The sequence below is a fragment of the Myotis yumanensis genome, unplaced genomic scaffold, assembly GCF_028538775.1.
Source record: "Myotis yumanensis isolate MYYU_CA2020_CCGP unplaced genomic scaffold, mMyoYum1.0.hap1 SCAF_2, whole genome shotgun sequence".
NCBI classification, from domain to species: Eukaryota; Metazoa; Chordata; class Mammalia; order Chiroptera; family Vespertilionidae; genus Myotis; species Myotis yumanensis.
In genome coordinates, this window is record NW_027223753.1 from 15007796 (window position 1) to 15030772 (window position 22977).

Below are 22977 nucleotides of genomic sequence, written 5' to 3' on the forward strand. Positions count from 1 at the left end.
TCAAAGAAAGTCTCGTTATTCCCTTTCATGTTTTAAGGAGTGAGGCTGGGGGAGAAAGAGGAAAAGATTTTTACCTGTTACTTACACCCCTGGGATTTTTAATGTTCTATTTCTATAACAATTTTTGAAATACATTTCTTATTAAAATTTTTGGGTTCAGTGTAGCGCCATCTGGACATGTTGTTTTTCCCTGGATTTAATATCTTTCCAGCTCATTCTTTTTTTTTTTTCTTTTTTTCTTTAAGGTCTTAACATTTTTTACTTACAATATTATTTTGTATTGGTTTCAGGTGCACAGCATAGTGATCAGACAGTCATATGCTTTACAAAGTGCCCCTCTGCCCTGATATTTCCAGTACTCGGCACCATACACAGTTATTGCAATATTATTGACTATATTCCCTATCTTGAGCTTTACATCCTGGGGACTATGCCAATTTGCACTCCTTAATCCCTTCATCGCCTCTTTCATTCACCCAGTCCCCAACCCCCCTGCCCCCTGGCGACCACCAACCGGTGGGCTCTGCCTGTCCATGAGTCTGTTTCAGCTGATTCTTACCATCAAGAGCACAGCTGGAGAGGCTGCTGTGGCTACTTGGAGAGCACCGCCCTCTACTGGTCACAGGGAGAGACGCACCAGCCAGACTCGCCTGCCCGTCCCTTGAGGCTAAAATCCAGACTAAAAAGTAAAGAATCTCTAAGACAATGAATGCCATTACCGTTTTCTGATCAAATCTCTTGGTTTGACTATTAAATCCTTTCTTTTCTGGTTCTGGATTTTTTGCCCAGTGAGATTTGTAAGGAATGGAGGATTGTGTCGGATATGCAGCGGTAAAACCTAAACAACAAAAATAAAACAAAAATTAGCACAGGGCAAAGAACTGGCAAATGCAGAAAACACAGAGCTGTATATTAACGTTTTATCTGACATGGAATAGAAGAGAAACTTGCCTTTGGACAAGAGACAAACATGAAGCTGGGTTTTTAAAAAAATATTCCTCACTTGCCCGGCCGGAGTGGTTTAGTGGTTGAGCGTTGACCTATGAACCAGGAGGTCCCAGTTTGATTCCGGGTCAGGACATGCCCTGGTTGTGGGCTCGATCCCCAGGGTGGGCTGTGCAGGAGGCGGCCGATCAATGATTCTCTCTCATCATTGATGTTTCTCTCTCTCTTTCCCTCATCCTTCCCCTCTGAAATCAATAAAAATACATTTTTACAAAAAGTGTTCCCCACTTTACTTTCTTTCCCTCTTGGTAACTTATTGGGACATCCCCTCCAGCTCTTAAACTAGAGCAGTGGGTCTCACGCGGCCCAGAAATCAGGATTTTAAAAAGATTCCCAGGTGATTCCAATGTGCAGCCAAGGTTGAGAACCACTGAACTAGAGAGACTTGGTAACATGGTGGCAATGAATTGTCCCAGGGAAGAGGGAAGAGCTGGCAGGGAAGGAGGACACAAAACCATCACCCGTCCCCAGCCCGGAGTCACACATCAGCAAAGCGCTGTGAAGATCCAGAGAGGCAGGGAGGTCCCGGAGCCGGGCTCTCTCGCTTCCCAGGGCACAGAGTAAATTCAGCTCTCGGCTTTGAGCAGACATGGGTTAAAAAGGCATCACTTAAAGGAAATCAGGTTAAAATTTTATACACCTGAGTCATGATGTATAAACGACATATGAAATCCCACTTTCCCTCCTCCCACGCCTCACACGTGGGAGAATGGCCACGATATTGATCCCATGGGCAGCATCCGTCCGCACACCCACTGATGACAAACTCTGTCCAGTGAGTAGAATAGAAATGGACTGTAGTGTTTGCTGACAGCTTTTAGACCTCACCCCTCCTTCCCTCCCTCCCTCTTCCTTTTCAGCCCCCGGTCCCAGCAAGCTGCTGAGAAGGCCCAGGTGCTCCCTCCTTGGCACCGGCTAGAATGCAGCCCCTCATTCCAGTCCTCACTGCAGCCCCACCGCCTCCCCACAGTAAAACCCAGGTCAGACTCCTTCCCCTGCTCTCTCAAGCCACTGTGGGGCCAGATTAGGAAGCCTGCCCTGCCCTCCCCGCAGAGAGCCTCATTATGTGAGTGTTAAACCTTTCCACAGCCCCTTGATGGGTGTGTGTGGCACCATCGGTCTTGACATCCAAGCCAAATTAGGGGGGCGGGAGGAGTGTCCACCCTGACTGCTGCACGTCCACATCAGTGAGCCCAGTCATCTCAACATCAGAGCCCTCACCCTCCGAGGGGAACTGAAAAGGGAGAAGAGCCAAGAGAAAGAAAGAAGGGTAGGGGCGAGATTGCATGAAAACTGTCTTCAAGGCCCATTTCTTTTTTTTTTTTTTCCTATATATTTTATTGATTTTTTACAGAGAGGAAGGGAGAGAGATAGAGAGAGTTAGAAACATTGATGAGAGAGAAACATCGATCAGCTGCCTCCTGAACATCCCCCACCGGGGATGTGCCCGAAACCCAGGTACACATGCCCTTGATCGGAATCGAACCCGGAACCTCTCAGTCCGCAGGCCGACGCTCTATCCACTGAGCCAAACTGGTTTCGGCAAGGCCCATTTCTTAGCCTCCAAACTTTTGAAAAAACAAAACTATTTTTCAGAGAGGAAAGCCCAATGCCAACAGCCCCCCCCCCCCCCCCCCCCCCCACGCCCCGCAGGAAGTACTATTACTAACAAGGTTTACAGATGAGGAAACTGAAGCTCAGAGAGACTACGTTACTCACGGGAATCACAGCAACTCTTAGAGCAACACCTGAGGTTCGAGCAGTTTGTCCGATGAGCTCAGGCTCTTCAACTCTAAGCTGTGCTCCCTCTTCCTGGGCCTGGCTCACCGTTAAGACTCAGTAAACAATGAATGAAATGATGGGGAGGGGGCAATCAAGCCTGATTCGTCTGGGTTGAGGATGAAGCAAGTAAAAAAAAGCAGAATACTGCATATGTTCAGCTAGAAAATATCTGGCAATACCCATGTATGGTAGATTTATTCTTCTCCTCCCATCTCCCTCCCTCCCCCATTCAAGTAGACGGATGGTTACGTATTTTTTCTTTAAGGGAGCTAGAGAGCCAATCAGAAAGCAGCAGACCCAAGGCTTCCTAGCTTTTGATTCTAAAAGCCTAAGTCATTAGAATAACTGAGTTTGCAGAGGAGGCAGTGAAGGAAGGGGGGGGGGGGGGGCATTAAAAAAAAAAAAGGGAAAAGGATGGACATTCCCCTGGAGGAAGGAAAGGTTTCTCCCTGACTAAAAAGGAGATCAAGCACTTTGGCTTCTGGCTGTGGTAGAATGGTGTGTATCAAAGCAACCCTCTATGACAGTGGTTCTCAACCTTCCCAATGCCGCGACCCTTTCATACAGTTCCTCATGTTGTGGTGACCCCCAACCATAGAATTATTTTCGTTGCTACTTCATAACTGTAATTTTGCTACTGTTATGAATCGTAATGTAAATATCTGATATGCAGGATGTATTTTCATTGTTACAAATTGAACATAAATAAAGCATAGTGATTCATCACAAAAACAATATGTAATTATGTATGTGTTTTTCCGATGGTCTTAGGTGACCCCTGTGAAAGGGTCGTTCGACCCCCAAAGGGGTCGTGACCCACAGGTTGAGAACCGCTGCTCCATGAGAACACACACACACACACACACACACACACACACACGAGATTAACAGAAAACTAGGCCAGGGGTGGGCAAACTTTTTGACTCGAGGGCCACAATGGGTTCTTAAACTGGACCGGAGGGCCGGAACAAAAGCATGGATGGAGTGTTTGTGTGAACTAATATAAATTCAAAGTAAACATCATTACATAAAAGGGTACGGTCTTTTTTTTTTTAGTTTTATTCATTTCAAACGGGCCGGATCCGGCCCCGCGGGCCATAGTTTGCCCACAGCTGAACTAGGCACTGTGGGACTCAGGGGCGGGGGGGGGGGGGGGGGGGGGGAGAAAGACTAGGAAACTTGAAGACATAGAAATAGAAACCATCCAAAATACAACACAAAGAGAAAAAGGATTAAAAATACAGAGTATCAGTGAGCTATGTGACAACTTCCAGGAAGTTCATATAAATGTAATTGGACTCTCCAAAGGAGAGATGTGGGGAGAGAGAGAAAAGAAAATTATTTCGAGAAAAAGATGAAAAATTTCCATATCAGATAAAAACTATAGGCCCCCAGATCCAAGAAAATAAAAACCTCAGCACATGAAACATGAATAAAATCACACCGTGGCACGTAAAATAATCAAATTGCTTTAACAAAGTGATAAAGAGAAAAATTTTTAATCAGGCAGAGGGGGGGAAAGGCGTTACATTCAAAGAGAACAACAGAGACAGCAGACCGCTGTTAGAAACAAAACCTTGACGGTAAAAGAAGGAAAAGAAAACCACCACCCTAAAATCCTGCACCCAGAAAAACACCTTTCAAAAACAAAAGCGAAATAAAGACTTAAATATATACGAAAACGGGAAGAGTTCATCAGCAGCAAACTGGAATAATATGAAATGTTAAAGGGAGTCCTACAGGCAGAAGAGAAATGACACCAGTTGGAAATCTGTATCTACATAGAGGAAGGAAGAGCTCTGGAAATGGTAAACATGTGGGCAGATATACAACATAATTATGAGTATAAATGAGTACATTTCAACATAAATATAAACTGTAAGGTCCCACCCCCAAAGACATCCATTATCAAGTTCACCAGACCTTTCTGGAGTTTCAGGTATGTTCTGGCAGGCTGCAGGTCTCTTTGTGCCAAGGTGGCCATCTTAGCACAGTTCTGTGATATGTTTCATTTGTTTGGTGAAAAACTTGACTACGGTTCTTCCAAGCACCTGAAACAGCAAAATACAATATTTGTAGGGATCATGTCACATTTCTGTTAATTACGTGGATTGAGTTCTATTCTCTCGGCAGGACAGGCTGAGAAACGTGTAGAGGCTGAGGTTTACCAGGATCTATGACCTCAAGTCGCAAGCACACTGCACTCACGGCCTGTAGCAGGAGCCCTGTAAGTATTCACAGTTGATGTTGCTTCCAGAACTAACGAAGGCTTGAATTTTATAAATTTATCATGAGATCAGTTACATACACTATAATTCAGGAGTTACTATGTTGTCACTATGTATACAATTCTAAATTTTGACACGTTTACAATTATGTGAACTACCACTGCAATCTATATATATAAAAGCCTAAGGTGCAAAGTGTTCCCTCGGGAGTTCGACCAGCTGGGAATTCGATTGCTCACTATGACATGCGCTGACCACCAGGGGGCAGCACGGAATGAAGGAAGGCCCCGGCCGGCAGTCGGCAGCCGCTCGGGACCCTACCTGTGCATGAATTTTGTGCACTGGGCCTCTAGTTTTAAAGATATAAATATATCCATGAGCCCAAAAAGTTTTCTGTGTTTCTTTGCAGTCAATACCCTCCCAAGCCTGGTGTCTGGCAGCCACTGCTCTGCTTTCTGTCACAATGGCTGCCTTTTCTAGAATGCCATATATGTGTTATCATACGGTCTGTGCTGTTTTGTAGCCTGTCTTTTTTCACTTCCCACAATGCTTTTGAGATTCGCCCATGGTGTTGCATGTATCAGGAGTCTGTTCCAGTTGTTACCCATCATCACCAACACTTGTGTGGTAAATCTTACAGTTTTAGCCATTCTCGTGGCCCTACAGTGGTATTTCGTTGTCACTTTAATTTGTATATTTTCATGTGCTTATTTGTCATTTCTTTACCTTCTTTGGTAAAGTGCCTGTTCACATCCCTTTTTAAACAATTGGGTTATCTTGTTGTTGAGTTGTAAATGTTCTTAATGTATGTCGGATACAAGCCCCTTATCATATATAAGTTTTGGAATTATCTGCTCTCAGTCTGAGGTTTACCTTCTCATTTTCTTAATCTTTGAGGCTGTCTCAAGTTTTCACAGAAGGCTGAGGTTCCCTAGAGCTCAGTTTGAAAATTCTTGAGGTAGTTCACTGTTGGGTAATTCTAACTGCTAGAAAGTCCCTATCTGTATCAAGCTGACACCACCACCACCACCGCCCCCCCCCCCCCCCCCCCCCGCCCCTTTCTCTCTCTCCAGTCATCCCAATTCTAGCCCTTGAAATGGACTCAGAATAAGTCTCATTTCTCTTCCATACAGGTGATAGTGACTTTCAAAGTGCAGGCCATAGCCCAGTGATGGCGAACCTTTTGAGCTCGGTGTGTCAGCATTTTGAAAAACCCTAACTTAACTCTGGTGCCGTGTCACATATAGAAACTTTTTGATATTTGCAACCACAGTAAAACAAAGACTGATATTTTTGATATTTATTTTATATATTGAAATGCCATTTAACAAAGAAAAATCAACCAAAAGAATGAGTTCGCGTGTCACCTCTGACGCGCGTGTCATAGGTTCGCCATCACTGTCATAGCCTGTAGTCTTTTGTTAAGGTTCCCATGTGTGCTGCATTTCTGACCATGGGTCACAGTCAAAAAGTTTGAAAGCCACTGTTCTATATGACTGTTCTTCAAGTAACTGAAGATGGCCACCTGGGCACAAAAAGACCTACAGCCTGCCAAAAAATATTGGACACTACAGAAAGATCTAGTGAACTTAATAATAGGTGTTTTGGGCGTGGGAAGTTACATTTCATAAGTATGTCTAAAGGTACCCATTTGCCATATCCCACTACCTACAAACGAATCCTCTTCCCCACAGGGACCTCTCCAGCCTCTACAATGTCTCCTTGTTGCCGGGGATTGCTCCCCTCACTACAGTGGGCATCATCTCCTGGTCCTGTCAGCAGGTTCATCTGCATCTCTGCTCGGCCCTTAGGGGTGACTCCCGGGACCACTCCCAAGAAGGACCACCCCACCTTTCATTAGCCCAGGAACCTGCCTTATTTTTCTCATAGCATTTTTCTCTCCCCAACATCATATTTTGTGTGTATTTCTTTATGATCTTCCCCAATAGAATATTCATCATGGAATCCCCAGTCTGTTTCCTGGCACATAGTAGTTACTCAATAAATATTTGTGGAATGAATGAGTGAATGTGTGTGCTAGGGGTAAACACATGTTAGCAATAATGTATATAGATGTCCTCATAATACGACTCTTTCCTTCAAGAGCTGCATTCTAGAAAGATTTACCTCACATGATTATGATAGGCATGTTTTCATTGTACCATCTCTACGTTTTAAAAAACCTTTATCATTTATGTTATAGTATTATCACATATCTTAAGCATTTATATGTACGTGTATGCTACTGTATAGGGTTATCAATATATGCTAAACCATGTATACTGCTTACGGGATTTGCATGAATAGTTTCCACTGTGTGAGATTTTATCCATTCAGTTATAATGCTACGGCGTGTCTTATTTTTTTACATTTTTCAAAGCACCCGCAGGTAAATAACCCACTTGACATTTTTCATAAGCTGAGAAAACGTGTCAAAAGCTGTCACAGCCGGCTCTGACCACTAGATTCCAATCTCACCCTTTCTTTTCACAGGAGCAGGAAAGATGTTGGCAGAGGGAGGCCAGAGGAGCTGGGGTGAGAATTCTGCTCTCTGCCGCCCACCAGCTGCCAGGCCCCGCAGCCCCAAACGTCTGCACACTCGCGGGGCTGAGGCGGGGAGTCAGCTGCCCAGGCCCCGCACGAAAGCTCCGTGGGGAAGGCATACCCTGGGTGCAATCACCATGTTGCAGGTGGGGACTCTGCGGGCACAATCCAGGGAGGGGTTACCTCCAACGGTGGTTTCTTCCCGCCCTCAGGGCATCACCTAGTACCCAGCAGGGCGGGGCCTCGGGGGGTGTCCCATGGGTGCGCCAGGCCCACCTCCCAGGACCCTGGGACCAGGGCCCCAACAGGACCTGCCTCCTACCTCATCGGTTCCCCCTGGCCTGAGTCTGGCCGGGCCCAACCTTCTCCGTCTCCATGGCAACCACAGCCTAACAGTCTGGAGACCACGTGAGGAACTCTAGCCAATGGTGTCCTCTGTTTCTTTAGCGTGATAAGTCATTGGCCAATCGTTAGAGACGCTTTAAAAACTGCAGGGAAGCTGCCAGAATTTTAGGCTTCATCCTACCTACCTCACGACCCGTGGGGAAACCCAATGGAGGCTTACCTCGGCGACCCCTCAGAACTCTTGTGATAGGACAAAAGTCTCACAATCTTGTCCACCCAGAAATCCTACTTCAAGGAATAAACCTAAGAGAACTATCACCCAAGCCCTGTTGACAATAACAAAAGAAAAAGAGATTGATATGGGCGATTGTACGAAGGCACCCGCCTCGGGTTCCAGGAGCCCCTCTCTCCACGCTTCGGAGCAGTCACAGTCAGTCACCTTGTCAGCCCCCTGCTTAGGACCCGCCCCCGGCGTCCCTTTAACTTAGGATGAAATCCAACATCTTACCCTAAGTTGTCCCGGCCCTTCCCTCCGGAGGCAGCGCCCGCCGCCCGTGGGCCGTTCCCACATCAGCCAGTTTCCGACGCGCTCTCAGGCGTTCCCGAGCCATCCCCACCGTAACTGGCCCTTTTGTCATCACTGAGGTCGCTGCCCAACTGTCCTTTCTGCATCGGTAACATGGGATGAGCGCAGTGTCTCACTCAGAGGCTTGTTGTGAGGATGGGAAACGAAATGCGTGTTAGTGAAAAGGTGTGAGTTCTATGCTCGTGTTAATTCGCACAGATGTGCATCAGGGAAACATCAGTGCTCAGGAGGCCCTTAAGTGTTGCTGAGCTGCGGACGTGCTGGGGGGTTGGCATATGATGCACCCAACGGGTGTTACGGAGGGCAGGCAGATATATGGCTCTGGAACTTTGGGGGAAACCGGGTCTTAAAGGATGTGCAGGATTTGGGTCGCGGTGAGAGCGTGGGGTTTGGGGGAATGGATGGCAGGAGCAAAGCCCGGGAGCTGCCACCTGTCCCGCAGCTGCAGGTAAGTGGTCACCTAAGCTCCCCAAGACAGCGGGAGAGGGGGAGCAGGGAGTGTTCCAAGGTCCTTCCCGTGGCCGCTAGAGGGACCGGCTGGAGGTGAGAGCAACGCTCCTGCAGGCTGTGGCCTCCCCAAGGCTCACCCCCTACGCTTCAACCAAGCCTGGCAGCGCAGCCAATTGGCAACGTCCCGCCCACCCTCTCTCACAGCCACTCGTCTGAGCAAAGTGCCCTCCAGCTTCTGACTGGCAGGCAGCCGAGCCAATCAAGTTGCTGTCTTTGAAAGCAAAACACCGCAGGCCCCAGGCAGCACCGAGCCGGGGCAGGGACTCAGGGGGCTGTGCCTCCGGGTTGCGCGCAGCGGCTCAGTCATTTCTCAGGAACCCTGATAGGTGGGCCCGAGGGGAACGCCGCCGGTGAGTAGTGCCTGGGACGGAGGGAGTGGGGGGCTTGAGTGCAGCCGTCGTTTCTGCAAACGCGAATGCATTTGTGATCATCCGAGGTCGCCTAGTGTAAATACCCGTCCTTCTGACGGTCACCAGCCCTGTCAGTGTCTCAGAATGTTTTGGGGTGTGTTTTTTTTCCATTTTTGCATCGAAGGTGAGAGGACGGGGGCACGGGCACGCCTTAGTAAAGGCGACGACGGGCTTTACCAAATCAGGAAGTGAAATGGAGTGAGCAGGTGGAATAAGGGGAAGCATTCTAGACCTATGCCGCCCGCTGGAAGTTGTAGTTTCCAGCTCAAGGGGAGGCGACTGGGGGGTGTAACCCTTTAGTGAGCCAAAGCCCAGGAAAGGAAACGCGCCTGGTGTCTAACTGGCACTCGTCAGCAAGAAGCTGAATGGTCTGGTGGGAAAGGCGTGTTTTATCTTTTTTTTCAAACAGCCAAATTATAATACAGACCCTACCCTTAGCAGCTATGAGCTACAGTTCTCTCATCTATAAAACCTGTTCTGTGAGTTGGTGAAATAATTAATTGAGATAAGGCAGAGGGGGTGGAGCGGAAGCAAGCATCTAGTGAATTATCTGTCCTTTCTTGAGCCGGAGCCCTGTGCTCACCAGTGACTGCCAGGGCCTCAAAATGAGGAGATGGCTGGCAACACAGAATCGGCTACTTGTGCTTTGAAGTCAGGAAAAGAGAGTCATTAGGCAAATAATGTATGTCTTATAAGGAAGGACAACTTGCAGTGTCCTTCCAGGGCTTTTAGTCCCAACTCCTACCACCTGAGAGCGAGCCTACTTTTGTAGGCAGTGCCTCTGAGGCAGAGAGGGAAGCTGCTTTTTAGAAGCAAATTAAATGACAGCAAACAAAAGCAAAAGCAAACCCACCTGGGCAAACCAGCCGGTCTGGAGGAGGTTAACAGGCTTGGGTTCCCATCACCCCGTTGGCCCGTCCCCAGGCCCGTTTGCTTTCTCGGATATCCTGTGGGTGGGGCTGGGTGTATCCGTTGAGCTCTGGAGTGGCGGTTGAGGACCACTCCTGAGGGGGAAGCAGGCACTGTGCAGCAGGTGCTTTGCAGGCCTGGCTGTTGAGCGGTCAGTAGGTCCATCTGGAGGTCACTGTGCCAGGTTCTGGACGACAGCTGGGAAGGGAGCAACTGAACAGGGGATTGAGCAAACATCTTCCGAGCTTGAGCTCCAGTGTCCCTTCAGCTCCAGGGTGAAGGCCTGGAAGGGTCTTGCAGAGGTAGAGAGAGCCCTGGGCCAGTCTTTCTCCCTAAGGCTGTTGTGCTAAAAAGTAAAACAGGGATACATCAATTTAATACAATAATGCTTTTCACACACGCATTAAAGCGAAGTGTTGAATAATTCTGAATTCACAAGATTACAGACACTCACAGGGCTTTACCGTCTGGGAGGTCTGGTTTTGGAATGCCAGTTATAAAGTTGTCTGATGAGTGTAATATATAGATATAGAAGTATAACCCCATCTGAAGGCCATTTGATAAAGTGACACATGGGTAAAATGGTCTTCAAGGCTGCCCCTGTGCTAAGTCCTGCATCTGGTGTCTCCTAGACGCGGGACACAGCGTTAGCCCTATGACATATGACTGTGCTGTTCACACCAGGAACCAACATTCCTGGGTTTAGGGCTAGATAACGGGAAAGTGGAAGCTACAGGAAAGACAAGAGGCAGCCTTCTGAAGCCTGGAGTCATGGCAGAGACTGAGTCTGTTTGGCACATAGTAAGCCCTCAATAACTATCTGTTGCATGAATGTATGGAATAAAGAAAGGACTATTGATGGGTAAATTAAATAATTAATATGACTAAAATTAAGGGGGGGTGGGAGTGGCCAGAGAGGTCAATGGGGGAAAAGGGAGACATAGGTAATTCTTTAAACTATAAAGAATTTAAGTGATATATGTATAACATAATTTACTCCTTACCATTAAAGATTTTTCATGCCAATCCTGTTGATTTCCCCCTGAAAAATCACTATTTTATTTTCTGGCTGAATTATAGTTTGAAATAATTAAAAGAAAAGTTTAAAGTTAAAAAAGAATAAAATGGGCCGAAACCGGTTTGGCTCAGTGGATAGAGCGTCGGCCTGCGGACTGAAAGGTCCCAGGTTCGATTCCGGTCAGGGGCATGTACCTTGGTTGCAGGCACATATCCAGTAGGAGATGTGCAGGAGGCAGCTGATCGATGTTTCTCTCTCATTGATGTTTCTAACTCTCTATCTCTCTCCCTTCCTCTCTGTAAAAAATCAATAAAATATATTTTAAAAAAAAGAATAAAATGAATACTAATAACAGCTGACATTCACTGACCATTCACTATGCATCCATATTACATGCAGGATTTCAGCAAATTCTAACCACAGCCCCGTGGTAGGGATGTTATTATCCATATTTTACAGCAGAGGAAACTGGCTGAGAAGTTAAATTACTTGCCCAAGGTAAAACCAGTAGCACATGGCAGATCAAAAGCAATTTAAAATATTTTAATATTAAAATACACATAGACTTTACAGTAGAATCCAAATCTGTGTTATTTTTTTAAATATAAGAGGATCTCAAAGAAACCCTTAACATTTGGGGGGCGGGGAGGGGGTTTCAGGCCATGACTCCCACAACATGAGGGCGTACCTTTTCTTTTCTATTTGGTAGAAAACTTCGAGACCCACTGGAAATATCAGTCCAGTGATGTCAACAGGAATTACCACCATTGATGGTTTTAACTTGAAGTCACATTATTACCCCCACTTTACAGATGAGACAACTGAGTCTAGAGGTAAAGTGATCTGGTTGCACAGATCTTCCACCTCCAGTCCTGTGTTACCTCTCTGACCCTAGGTGGCAGCCCAGTTCTTCCCTTTTCCATGGAGATAACTTTTCTCATTCTTTCTGTCCTAAGTCAGAACCCTGATGGTTCCTTTTGTGACAGTGGGATTTATTTATTTATTTATTTATCTATCTATCTATCTATCTATCTATTTATTTATTTATTTAATTTATTTATAGGCCTGGAGAAGTAGACACAGGCAGTATTCTACTAGAGGATGCTATAGAAAAAAGTAGGACTTAAATTAGGATGGGAGGAAGGAAGCAGAGGGGGAGAGGAAAGGGGATTCTTAAGGGCCAAGGAAAATGATTTTGAGATAGATGAGCCATATCTTTATTAAGGGGACCAAAGGCATGATACAATTTTTTTAATGACCTCACTTCTCATGACAGTTTGTTCTTTATCCTAGTGGTATTCTCAGGTAACAAAGCTGGGCTCAATGTTTCACTGTACATGCATTTTTAATGTTCTTCCCCCCCACCCCCCCCGCCCCCATCCCCAACCCCCAGAACACTGCAGGAATCAGGAAACGCATCCCTGGTTGTCCGCTTGCAGGAATTTGCACGTCTCTGAGTGAAGATGAGGAAAAGGCTATAAATCAGCCAGAAGGGCCTTGAAGGATGGTTTTGGCGTGAGACAGCGATGGCTGGTGGGAGGAGGTGAACACCGCCAGGGACAATGGCCCACCGCTCCCGTCCCGTGTAGTGCAGCCCAGCTTCTGAGCCAGGCCCGCAGGATGTGCGCTTAGACACCATGGACCGAGCCCACAGCGCAGCCCTGCAGCTGCAGCAGCTCCCGCCCACGAGCAGCGCCGACCCCGGGAGCCAGGGTTCCTTCTCCTACAAGGCAAGAGCTTTTTGTTTGTTTGTTTTTTGTTTTGGAATTGTGTATTTCTCTAACAAGAAGGTAACGCAGCACAGCATCCATTGGCTAACGGAGATGTCTAGGGTCTGCGTGCCTATCGCTGGCAGATACAGGCAGGCGCTCCACACACGTGGAAGAAAGTATAATCAAAAGAAAAGAAATGCTCGTTCAAATACAAAACAATACGGAGGCAAAGAAATATTTTTAAAGGAATGCAGTCACACTTCGAAGATTTACTCTTTAAAAAAATCACCTATCCCATTACTCATACACCACCTGGGTTCATACCTCAGCATTACTTGCTCCCTGACTTTTTCCCGAATTACAAACCTGGGATCTGATTGTGCAGGAGGTTTCGTATCTTGGTTGTTTCTGTTAACCTTGTTTGTGGAGCATTTCCCCACGTCACTGATGGGCGATGCAGAGCCTGTTGTTGGAATGATTGCCCCGTAATCTGTTGAGCTTCTATATCAAAGCTCACTGGCTCAGTGGTTGAGCATCGACCTATAAACCAGGAGGTCACCATTCGATTTCCTAGTCAGGGCACATGCCCGGGTTGTGGGCTGGATCCCCAGGATGGGGCGTGCAGGAGGCAGCCGATTAATGATTCTCTCATTGATGTTTCTATCTCTCTCTCCCTCTCCCTCTCTTTCTCTCTGAAATCAAGTTAAGAGCCAGCAGTTTGCCTTGAGTTGCAGCCCTGCCCTCCGCCCTACCCAACAGGGAATGGATTCTGGTTGTTGGGGGACCAACAGGCTGAGCCACCCAGGAGGCAGCATGGCAGCCAGTCCTTGACAGTGGAGGCTGTGCCTTGGCCCAGAAGAGTTGGGCCTTGGTTTCTTCCATTTAGCAAATAGGAATTTCAACTGAGCATATAGAGCAGTGGTTCTCAACCTTGGCTGCACATTAGAATCACCTGGGAATCTTTTTAAAATCCTGATTTCCGGGCCTCCTCCTCCAGAAATTCTGTTTCTTTGTTATGGGGTGAGGCCACAACATTAGTAACAAAGAAACAGAATTTCTGGAGGATGAGGCCCAGAAATCAGGATTTTAAAAAGATTCCCAGGTGATTCTAATGTGCAGCCAAGGTTGAGAACCACTGATGTAGAGGGTGTCTCTAAAAAATATATACACACTTTGTCTGCAGATTCTATTCCATTTTGAGAATAAAGTGTATTTTAATAAACACTGCCTTTATAATCATTCAAAGTGTGTATACATTTATGGGACACCCTGTAAATCCAGGCCTGCACTGGGTGGGATGGGAACTGTGTCCATTATTGAGATATCGCTTCCTAGAGGAGCTTACCATCTACAAGGGAGGTAGAGGAAGCGATTTCCATGGGTACCTACCCTTCCGGACAGAATTTTGTGCAAAAATAGAGATATAGCAGGGTGTTTTGAGCATGGTCTTTAGAACCAGAGATACCGGGCTTCAGATCTGAGCTCTGTCACGTTCTAGCATTATAACTCGGGGAAAGCCATGTGACTCCGCTGCAGGCCAGTTTTAGGTCCGTCCTGTAGGGCGGGTATGACGGTGACCTGACGTTGCAGAGGAAACAGGATCTACCTGCGCCATCCCATTTCTGATTTTGGAAATCCTGCCCATGCTCCCAGCTCCAGCTCAGGTATCACCTTTTCCATGAAGCCTTTGTCAGTCTTCCTGGCAGGAAACTATCGGTCCTTTATCCACACTTCCATGGCCAATTCACTATCACTGTAGCCATCATCATCATCATCATCATCATCATCACAGCAGCTAACATCTGTTGAGTGTTTACTGTATGACAGGGACTGTGCTAATCTTCACAAAACCCCCGAAAGGAAAAAAAAAAGGGACATATGTAATATTTTCAACAATAAAGAATTATTTTTTAAAAATAAAGAGAAACATCCTTGAGTGAGGATTTAAAAAACAAACAAACCCATAAGGTGGCTATTACTATAATCCCATTTTACATTTGAGGAAACTGGTTCAGAGAGGTTAATTAACTTGCCCAAGGCCACACAGTCAGTAGGTGTAGTAAAGCTGGGATTCGAATGGAGTCTGCGTACAGCCAAGGCCCTGGTTCTATGCACCACTCCCTGCTGCCTGCAGTATGCCAACACTCTGGGAAGCCCCTTCTGTCCCTGGCACTGGTTATTGTCAAAATGGCAGTGCCTCACCTGCTGGAGAAGGTAAGCAACAGGAGCTGGCCTGAAGCCAGGCTACACATGTAGCAGAGCCTGGTTAGCTGGACTGCTACCATATCTCTTGTATTCGACTGTGAGTAACCCGCAGAGCAAGCCAGAATGCTTCTACTTCACTGTTAGCAGGTTAAGCCCAAGGGATTATGGGAATTCAGGTGACAAGACCACTCATCTTGTCACCGTGGGATCTAAATGAAGGCTGTGTCGGCAGGTGTAAAGCAGTCCTTGCAGCAGGAGATTGGAGCTGAGGTTCCACCTGGATACCAACAGCCAAGCAGAGCTTCCTGCCTCAGTGACCTTTGGCTGCTTTTCCCGGAACAGTTTGTTTCCTTTCAGAGTTGTAGCTGGTAAAAGGTCACTTCTTGGATCAGAGAATATCAGAGCCAGAAGGATCCTTACTGTTGCTAATAGTAATGATAATAATGAAAATGAAAATTGTAAAATTAATAGTAACACCTAGAATTGTTTTCATATTTATTATGTGTCATGTAATGTTTCAACACATGCCTTATCCTATATAATAAAAGGGTAATATGCAAATTGACCAAATGGCAGAATGACTGGTCGCTATGGTGCGCACTGACCACCAGGGGGCAGACCCTCAATGCAGGAGCTGCCCCCTGGTGGTTAGTGCACTCCCATAGAGGGAGCCACACTCAGCCACAAGCCTGGCTGACATTTGGCCAGTGCAGTGGTGGTGGCGGGAGCCTCTCCCACCTCTTTGGCAGCTCTAAGGATGTCCGACTGCAGCGCGGGTGCGGGGAGCGGGCCTAAGCCGGCACTCAGACATCCCCTGAGGGCTCCCGGACTGCTAAAGGGCGCAGGCCAGGCTGAGGGACTCACCCTCCCTCCCGCCCCCCCCATGCACAAATGTTGTGCACCGGGCCTCTAGTTTCTATAACATGACAACCCTATGGAGTGCTATGCTCAGCTCCAGTTTTCAGAGGAGAAGCCGAGGTTCCGAGAGTTCACACAGCATCAGTGGCAGAGGCAGGACCCCAGCCCAGGTTGGTAGTATTCAAAGTTCACAGTCCACACAAGGAAGCGGAAGCAAAGGGAGAAGTGGCTTGGTTTGCTGCTCTCCCCGCCCCCTTGATATTTGGGTCTGTTGAAGCCATGGCTAGAAGCAGCCGTGTCTGAAATCCGGCTGCCTGCCCTCACCCCACTTCCCTCGCCAATAACACGCCCATTCAGAGGCTGCACTATGAATACCGTGCCCGAAAGTCTTGGTTTGTGCCTCATGTCCATGTGGATTAATAAAGCCCCCGTCATTCTCAAAATATCCCAGCTTGGACTAGATATGCCCTGAATAGGAGGTTCCTGATAGTGGGGAGGCCGCACTACTTCCTCACCTGTAATCTATTGGGGACCAAAGTGTTAGGAGACCTGTGTTCAGGTCTGGTCCTGCCACCTGCTCACTCGGTGACTTTGGCTGAGTCTTGGGCCTTCTTAGGTAACTGAGATCTCCCCCCCGTCCCCCGCCCACCCAGGCATTTGCCTTTAAAATGAGGGCGGCCCTCCTCCCCTCCACCCCTCCCTTCCACTTCGGTTGAAACCCAACTAGGCGTTGCCTCAGAAGAATCCTCTCCATCAGGTCTTGCGGCTGAAGGACTGAAGATGTCGCAGGTGAAGGCGGCGACCTGAGGCTGCCCCGAGACCTGCCTGGCAGTGGGAACGCCACTGTTTGGGCCGCATCTTTTCCTAAGGGACAGAGCCACTGATTCCAGGGTCAGATCCCTGTGTCTACTTATGAACACGGTTTCGTGGTTGTTAATCCTCACCCGAGGATATTTTCCCATTGATTTTTAGAGAGAGTGGAAGGGGTGGGGAGAGACAGACAGAGAGAGAGAGAAACATCAATGTAAGAGAAACACATTAATTTGTTGCCTCCTACACGCACCCTGGCCAGGACCAGGGATCGAGCCTGCAACCTAGGTACCTGCCTTTGACCGGAATCGAACCCGGGACCGCTCTACCCACTGAGCCAAACCAGTGAGGGCTACTTAGGAACACTTTAAAGACCTTCCATGGGAACACCCGGAGTGTTCCTCAGCAAAGAGAGGAGCAGTGTGGATTGGGAAAGTTCCCACTGGTGCCCAGAGGTGAGGCTGCCAAGGCTCCGCCTCCAGCCCGCAGCCCTGGGCACCCCCACTTGACAGTTTTCAAGCTCTGAGACTTGAAGGAGGAGCGTAATGTCAGGAGTCCTGCTGGTCGTTGCCTGCACTCTGAACTGCCCTTGGCCAGACCCTGGAGGGCGGCTAATAGGTGGGCGTTCCAACTGTAACCCCTGGGCCCAAGGCCACTTCTTTGCTCGACTTTAAATTCTCATAAAATCGCACCAATCACCACTTCACAAGGGTTTGGGGCATAATTAGTGTGGCTGGAGCCCTTTGAACCGCTTGGATGACAGGGCGTTAGGTACGTTTCGCTGCGACTAACATGCCTATAACCAGTTATTATCCGTGGGGATGACTATGCTTACAGACATGGCTTCTTAAAGAACCCTCAGCTGCCGTGTCATTAGTGGGAAGTAGCACTTACAAGGTGGGGCTATTTTTTTCCTAATTTATTTTGAAGCCTCGGTCTGGAAGGGTTGTTATCCCCAGGAAACTGGAAGTCAGACCTTCAGCTTCAAACCCTTCGTGCTCACCTGGAGCAAGTTAATTTACGTCTCTGAGCCTTACTGTGCTCATCTGTCGCCTCCTGTCCACTTAATGTGCTAAACACAGGACTTGTGGTAGAACCCACGTCAGAGGGTTGTTTGTGGCCCCGAGGAGGGGATGCGTAGAAAGGCCTAGCGCCATGCCCAAGTGTGTAAATGCTCCACAGACTCCGCCTTTGTTGTCATAGTAACCCTTTAACCATGTTTTTACTGCTTAGTTTGGTTGACCCTTGGGAAGTTTACAGTTTTCATTTCTAGGTTCCACCCCTCCCCCCTCCCTGCATTCGTTTTGGCTTGTCCGTGTGGCCATGCAGCAGCCTCCTTCATCTCTTCCCTTCCACTTGGCGAGTTGTCAACACCACCTGCTCAGGCAGCCTGGTGCTCTGAGGCATCAGCGGGGACAGCGTGGTGTCTCTGGGTAGAGGAATAGAGCAGTTACCGGTTGAATGAACCATATGAAACTGCCGCTTTGGCAGGTCAAAGGCAGCTGAATATTGGCAGTTTTCATATGGTTCACCCTAATGCTAAGCGCTGTCTTCAGATTATCTGAGGAGGTTCATGCACCAACCCTGGCCCGGGGGGGGGGGGGGGGGGGGGGGGAGGGGGGCGCACTGTTATTCCCCAGGGAGAAAGGTGCCCAGACTGAAGCAAGCCAATCTCACGGGCCACCTGACCCCAGCAGCATCCTCTGAACAGCCCTTGCTCAGGTCTCTGGCTTTTGCCCAAGTCCTGGAGGCTGTGTCCAGCTCTCCTGAATCCCCTGTACAGGTGATCGAGCAGCTCTGAGGTGTTGGAGCTGGAACCAGAGTTCTTTTGTCGCCTGTCTGACCAAGGCAGTTCCTGTAGAATCTGCTCCTTAACTCTTTTTAACAATTCCGCCTCCTCATTAGCACCGGTAAACTAAATGACTGGGCGGACACATGCTTGGCCACCAGGTGTTTGTTTGACCCTCAGGAGGTTGAGGTCTCTGCTTTGTATCTTTAAGAGCCACACTTAATGAAGGGCTGCCTTTGAGGTCCTCAAACTGGACCTTCTGAAGAAGCACTGTGTGTTTCCTCAGAGAGGAAGAGAGAGGGAGAGGGAGATAGAAACATCAATGAGAGAATCACTGATCGGCTGCCTCCTGCACGCCCCACTCTGGGGATCGAGCCCGCAACCCAGGCATGTGCCCTTGGCCAGAATCGAACCCGGGACCCTTCAGTCCACGGGCCGACACTCTACCCACTGAGCCAAACCGGCTAGGGCTCCTCACACATTCTTTCAGTTGGTTACTGGCATTGGGGTTCTTGGGTTCCCCAAGATGGAAATCGAGAGGAGACCCCAGAGAAATTTCCAGGCAGATTTTATTAAGCATTTTCCTGAGCACAAGGCAGGCAGCACAGAGGAAAGGCAGGTCCCCTGAGCTGGCTCGGGGCTGGCTCTGCTTGGCTTTTTATAAGCTGGGGGTGAAGCAGGCTTGCACGAAGACATGGGCTTTTAGAAAAAGGGGGCTTGTGGGACTTCCCACGTCAGGGTAGGAGAAGCAAGTGGTTAGAAGGGAGATGAAATTTTGCATGTTTTTAAAAGCAGGGAGTGGAGAGCGGTGACATGCTTGTGGTCATCATACCCGATGTTCCTTCTGGCCACCCGGCCTTAACTTGGCCTTCTGGCCACCAGGTATGTTTGTCACTCCTGAGCGCAGTCCCTATACTGTCTCAAGTTGACATCTAAAACTTAAAACGTTCGCCCTGGCAGGCTTGGCTCAGTGGGTAGAGCGTTGGCCTGCAGACTGAAGGGTCCCAGGTTCGATTCCGATCAAGGGCACATGCCTGGGTTGCGGGCTCGATCCCCAGTAGGGGACGTGCTGGAGGCAGCCGATCAATGATTCTCTCTCATCATTGATGTTTCTATCTCTCTCCCTCTCCCTTCCTTTCTGAAATCAATAAAAATATATTTAAAATAAATAAATAAATAAAACGTATAACTTTCCATTATAAACTTAAATATTTGCAAAGGATGTCATTCCTGGCACATCTACATACTGATTTAAAAAACGGCCTAAGCTGGTTTGGCTCAGTGGATAGAGCCTTGGCCTGCGGACTGAAGGGTCCTGGGTTCAATTCCAGTCAAGGGCACATGCCTGGGGTGTGGGCTCAATCTCCAGTAGGGAGCATGCAGGAGGCAGCGGACCAATGATTCTCTCTCATCATTGATGCCCCCCCCCTTTCTCCTTTCCTCTCTGAAATCAATAAAAATATATTTTAAAAAATAAAATGAAAAACAAGCCTGGCTGGGTGGCTCAGTAGCTGAGCATCATTGATGTTTCTATCTCTCTCTCCTTCGCCCTTCCTCTCTCTGAAATCAGTAAAAAACATTTTTTTAAAATAAAAAAAAACAAAACAAAAAACACTTCTTCTGCACTTAATGAAGCCTAGGGAATATAAAGACCACTTGACACTGACCACCGTCCTTCTGAAGGCTCTTCTGTAACAGCTGGAAATGTTACAACATTCCTTTTTCTCCTTGAATGTGTATTTCTCTTCTGTTTTCCCCACAGCATTTTATCACAAATGTGTGTCTATTAACACTTAAACATTTTATGAACACCTATCATACTTCTATACAAGAAAGAATGTAGAGTATGTAATCAAATTTCATTTTTAAAAAGTTCCTTTGGTATAAAGTTCTTTGGTATAAAAACCTGGAAGTGTTTTGTAATTGATACAATTGATGAATGCAACATAATGTTTTATAGTAATTATTAAGTAAAAAATAATATTGCTCTAGGAATGAGTATCTGAGTGAGAAGAATGGGACTGTTCTTTCAGTACTCAAGACAAATACTACTGATTGCTATAATGGGAGTTTACTATCCATTCTGTTCCAAGTTCCGGTTTTTATCTAGAAGAATTGAGAACCTGTTCAAACCGTTGGGAAATGGGTCCTGGGGCCTCTGAGCTTCGGCCCGACTTACATCTGTTTCTGTGAACTTTCCTCACAGGAAAACCTGATCGGTGCCCTCCTGGCCATCTTTGGGCACCTTGTGGTCAGCATTGCACTCAACCTCCAGGTGAGTGTCAGCCGCCAGCACTGGCTGGGGCGGAGATGCAGCCGATAAGCCAGGGTGTCTGGTGCCGGCCCACCTGCCTCCACTCTGGGGGAAGTTGCCCACCCCATCCCTGGGATGGGCCTGGGACAGTACCCTGTGGTCTTTCCTTAGTCACTGCCTCGGTTTCTGCGCCCCACGTTCACACTTCCAGAACTAGGGATACTGGCCTTCCTTGGCCCAAGTACCCACCCGAGGGAAGGCAGGGTCCGCTCATACCCACAGGGCTGCCCAGCAGAGCTGCCCACCCTCCTACAGAAGAGAGTGCAGCTGAGCAGGCACCCGGACATGGGGACCCTCGGGCATTGCAGTCAGAGGGAGAGGGCCAGTCTGAGGCCAGGCTAAAGTGGAGGTGGCTAAAGTGGGGGTGGCTAGCCCGTGGCTCCCGCCCCAGACTGCTGTGACGTGTAAGAAACGCACATTCCCAGGCTTCACCCACACCTCCTCTGAGGCTGAGGCTCATGTATTGAATTGTTAAGGCTTCCCGGGCAGTTTGGAAACTACTGTCTTTGAATAACAATTTAGTACTTGGATCACTACTGCTTTACTTACTGTTCTAGAAGTACTGCCACATCCGGCTGGCAGGCACCAAGGACCCCCGGGCCTATTTCAAGACCAAGACATGGTGGCTGGGCCTGTTCCTGTTGCTGCTGGGCGAGCTGGGCGTGTTTGCCTCCTACGCCTTCGCTCCTCTCTCACTGATCGTGCCCCTCAGCGCAGTCTCCGTGATAGGTAAGACCAGCCTCCCCTACCCCTCCCTGGGACTCAATTGCTTGTGTGACCACCAGGATCAATGATACCCGTTAAGCGTACCAGCTTTTGCTTGGATAATAACAGCTAGCACTTAAAAGGGCTTTATACACACCGGGCCCTACCCTCCTTTATGGGTATTAATTCTTCTAACCCGCTTGCCAGCCTTTTGCGGGAGATGCTGTTATTATCCCCATTTTACAGATGAGGAAACCGAGGCACAGAATGGTGAAGTTACTTCCCCCAAATCATACAGCTCGTGGGAACAGGGCTGGTATATGAACTAGACTGCCTGCCTCCAGAATCTGTTTAAGATTCAGAAAGTTTATCAGAATTGCTTTTTTTTACGTTGTTGACATTATTATAGATGTCCCCTAGACTGCTTTTTATTTCCACTTGAGAAGGAAGATACACCTTAACCTATTCATCCCAACACCGTCAAGATAATCTAAGCCCTTACAGAGCACAGACATCATGTATCCATCATGGCATTCCTTCCCGGTGAGCCTCGATGGGCCCTCGGCATTCTCAGATTCAGGCAGCCACTGCCAATTACCAGGAGCTGGCAAAGGAGTGGAAACCTGTTTGCTTTCGCTGATCCTATGATAAGACCCTCATTTTCTTGACCAGGGTTGGTACACTGGCCACCCACACAGTATCTTTTAAAAATATAGTTTGAATGCCTTTAGTTGAGGCAGGTCGTGGGCCATAGCCCGAACCTTTTCCTGTTGTCTTACGTCTGACCCGCTTCCTACATCTGTGTGCCTGCCCAGCCCCTACAGTTATTTAGATTTGTCCTCTGCCCATGGCTGATCTTGCCAAAGGGCTTTCAGAACTTCATTCACAGTGAGGAGTGCGTGGCTGAGTGATCAAATGCATTAAATATTAGTCTTTGAATTTTAATAAAGATGAAATCATCAAATTCTTCAAAACAAGGGGCTGAATGATAATGATGGGCCTTCAGGTAGCAGCCACTGGAAATTAAGAGGTTCTTACGGCTTCTCAAGTCACCCAGTGAGACATAATTTTAAAAATAACAATAACCACCATTTACGGATACTCAGGACTTAGGAGTCACTGTTCCAAGTACTTTAATAATAATTATAGTCCAGTTTTTGAGCATTTACCATGTGACAGATGATTTACACGTATTATCGCATTGATTTGCCCCTATTGCTAGGGGAAGGGGGTATTTTCAGTGGTGT

General features: G+C 47.7%; 2 protein-coding genes across 7 annotated transcripts in view; one reads left to right on the forward strand and one right to left on the reverse strand.

Moving 5' to 3' along the window:
- The window catches only part of STPG1 (sperm tail PG-rich repeat containing 1), a 39170-nt gene extending 31242 nt beyond the window's left edge, over positions 1-7928 (reverse strand). For both annotated transcript variants that reach the window (XM_070403183.1, XM_070403182.1), the window contains exons 1-3: positions 7882-7928; positions 4711-4838; positions 720-838 (exon numbers count right to left, since the gene is read on the reverse strand). In XM_070403183.1, the coding sequence (XP_070259284.1) occupies positions 720-838; positions 4711-4771 (180 nt within the window). In that variant the 5' untranslated portion in view covers positions 4772-4838; positions 7882-7928. The remainder of the gene's footprint in view (positions 1-719; positions 839-4710; positions 4839-7881) is intronic.
- A 1295-nt stretch (positions 7929-9223) lies between these two features.
- The window catches only part of NIPAL3 (NIPA like domain containing 3), a 38563-nt gene continuing 24809 nt past the window's right edge, over positions 9224-22977 (forward strand). For 2 of the 5 annotated variants that reach the window (XM_070404358.1, XM_070404362.1), the window contains exons 1-4: positions 9224-9350; positions 12731-13067; positions 20918-20986; positions 21583-21754. In XM_070404358.1, the coding sequence (XP_070260459.1) occupies positions 12975-13067; positions 20918-20986; positions 21583-21754 (334 nt within the window). In that variant the 5' untranslated portion in view covers positions 9224-9350; positions 12731-12974. Of the gene's footprint in view, positions 9351-12046; positions 12171-12730; positions 13068-20917; positions 20987-21582; positions 21755-22977 lie in introns of all 5 variants that reach the window. The other 3 variants (XM_070404359.1, XM_070404360.1, XM_070404361.1) reach the window with 3 other exon arrangements.